Below are 1775 nucleotides of genomic sequence, written 5' to 3'. Positions count from 1 at the left end.
TTAATTTTCTCCGCGACTGTTCTGAAACCAGAATGTAATGCGCACGATCCTGCGTGAACTTCGTCTATGATATTTTCTGCCTGCCTGGGCCCTTACGCAGCGATAGCTTGGACCGAGATATGACTTCCTGTATAGGGTGTCATCGCGCAACTCGTACATGGGCGCTTTGATTCCTATCTTCTTGGCTTCCTTTTCATCCTCATGTAGTAATCCTGTTTTTAAGAACTCGAATATATTGGTCATCCAGCAAGACTCGGTTTCTTCTACTGCCGCGACCAATGGATTAAGCTCGATGGGTTTTTTGAAAACCTCTTCAACCAAAACTTTCTTCTCGAGATGGTTAAACTTTAGCGCTGCTAGTTTGCTTAATACATCCGCCGCCTTGTTTTGAGTCCGGGGTACCTGGCTTATTTGGAAATCGTCAAATTCGCTCACCAGGCAGCGCGCGAGCGCCAGGTACGATTGCATTCCTTCGTCGTGAGCATCGAATGTACCGTTAATTTGGTTAGCAACTAGTTGAGAATCGACGTACGCCTGGAGTTTCTTAACCCCAATTTCCTTAGCTAGCCTTACGCCTGCTAGTAGCGCTTCGTACTCTGCCTCATTGTTTGTTGCCTTGATATTGAACCTTAGGGCATAAGTGTGCTCTTCTTTGTTAGGGACAGTGAGCAGCACTCCTGTGCCCGCACCTTCCGGACCGCTTGCGCCGTCTGTGTACAACTCCCAGAATTCGGGCACTGGCGCTATGGTTTCCAAATCCAGTGTGATGGGCATGTCCGCAGTTGTCTCAGCCAGGTAGTCTGCTAAGATTTGTCCCTTTACTGGGCTCCGGGCGCAGAAATTGATTTCATGTTCTCCCAACTCAATAGCCCACTTAGTTAACCTTCCCGATGTTTCTGGTTTATATTGAATTTGACAAATTGGCTGATCTGTTAGTACGACTATAGGATGGGCTTGAAAATACCGGCGCAACCTACGCGCAGTGATTACGAGCGCGTAAACGAATTTTTCGATTGGGCGGTAATTCAGTTCACTCCCAGATAATGCTTTGCTAACAAAGTATATAGGTGTTTGCACTCCATCCCTTTCGGCTATCAGGACAGAACTAACAGCTTCTTGCGCAATTCCTAAATATAAGATCAAAGTTTCTCCTGCGATTGGCGCAGTCAGAGTGGGGAGGTCTTTGAGTAACGCCTTCATTTCTTGGAACGCCTTCTCGGCTTCCTCTGTCCATTTAAAGTCAGATTTCTTCGCGCAATTCTTCAACGTACTGAAGAATGGGAGCGATCTTTCTGCAGCTTTAGACAAGAACCGGGTTAGTGTCGCGAGTTTCCCGTTGAGGCTTTGGACTTGCTTTTTGGTTTTTGGCGATGGTATGCGCTCGATGACTTCAATCTTTTTCCGGTTGGCTTTAATCCCTCTGGCGGTGATGAAATGCCCCAAAAACGGTCCTTCTTCCTCACCAAAACTACACTTTGATGGCTTAAGCTTCATATTAACGCTGCGCAATGTGTCAACGGTTTCCAGGATATCCGCGAGTAGTTTCTCTTCGCTATTACTTTTGATGACTAAGTCATCGACATATCCTTCCAAGTTGCGGCCGATTTATTTGGCAAGAGTGACATCAATCATGCGCTGGTATGTTGCACCAGCGTTTTTAAGTCCGAATGGCATCTTTGTGTAACAGTATATGTCATGGTCTGTATGGAACGCTGTCTTTTCTTCGTCTTCTAGCGCCATTTGGATCTGGTGATAACCTTTGAACGCATCTAAGA

At 46.3% G+C, this 1775-nt stretch overlaps 1 protein-coding gene across 1 annotated transcript; it reads right to left on the bottom strand.

Moving 5' to 3' along the window:
• LOC139871490 (uncharacterized) lies at positions 1-1494 on the bottom strand. The gene has a single exon (XM_071859195.1). It carries the CDS (start codon positions 1492-1494, stop codon positions 1-3), a length of 1494 nt encoding a protein of 497 aa, XP_071715296.1.
• Positions 1495-1775: the final 281 nt, after the last annotated feature.

This window comes from Rutidosis leptorrhynchoides, chromosome 10 (genome assembly GCF_046630445.1).
Source record: "Rutidosis leptorrhynchoides isolate AG116_Rl617_1_P2 chromosome 10, CSIRO_AGI_Rlap_v1, whole genome shotgun sequence".
Taxonomy (NCBI): domain Eukaryota; kingdom Viridiplantae; phylum Streptophyta; class Magnoliopsida; order Asterales; family Asteraceae; genus Rutidosis; species Rutidosis leptorrhynchoides.
The sequence above is the reverse complement of the archived record's forward strand: the minus strand, read 5'-3'. Positions and strand labels throughout refer to the sequence as shown.

Excerpts from the sequence above, each read along its gene's own strand:
- LOC139871490 (XM_071859195.1), bottom strand. The coding sequence starts at position 1,494 with ATGAAGCTTAAGCCATCAAAGTGTAGTTTTGGTGAGGAAGAAGGACCG.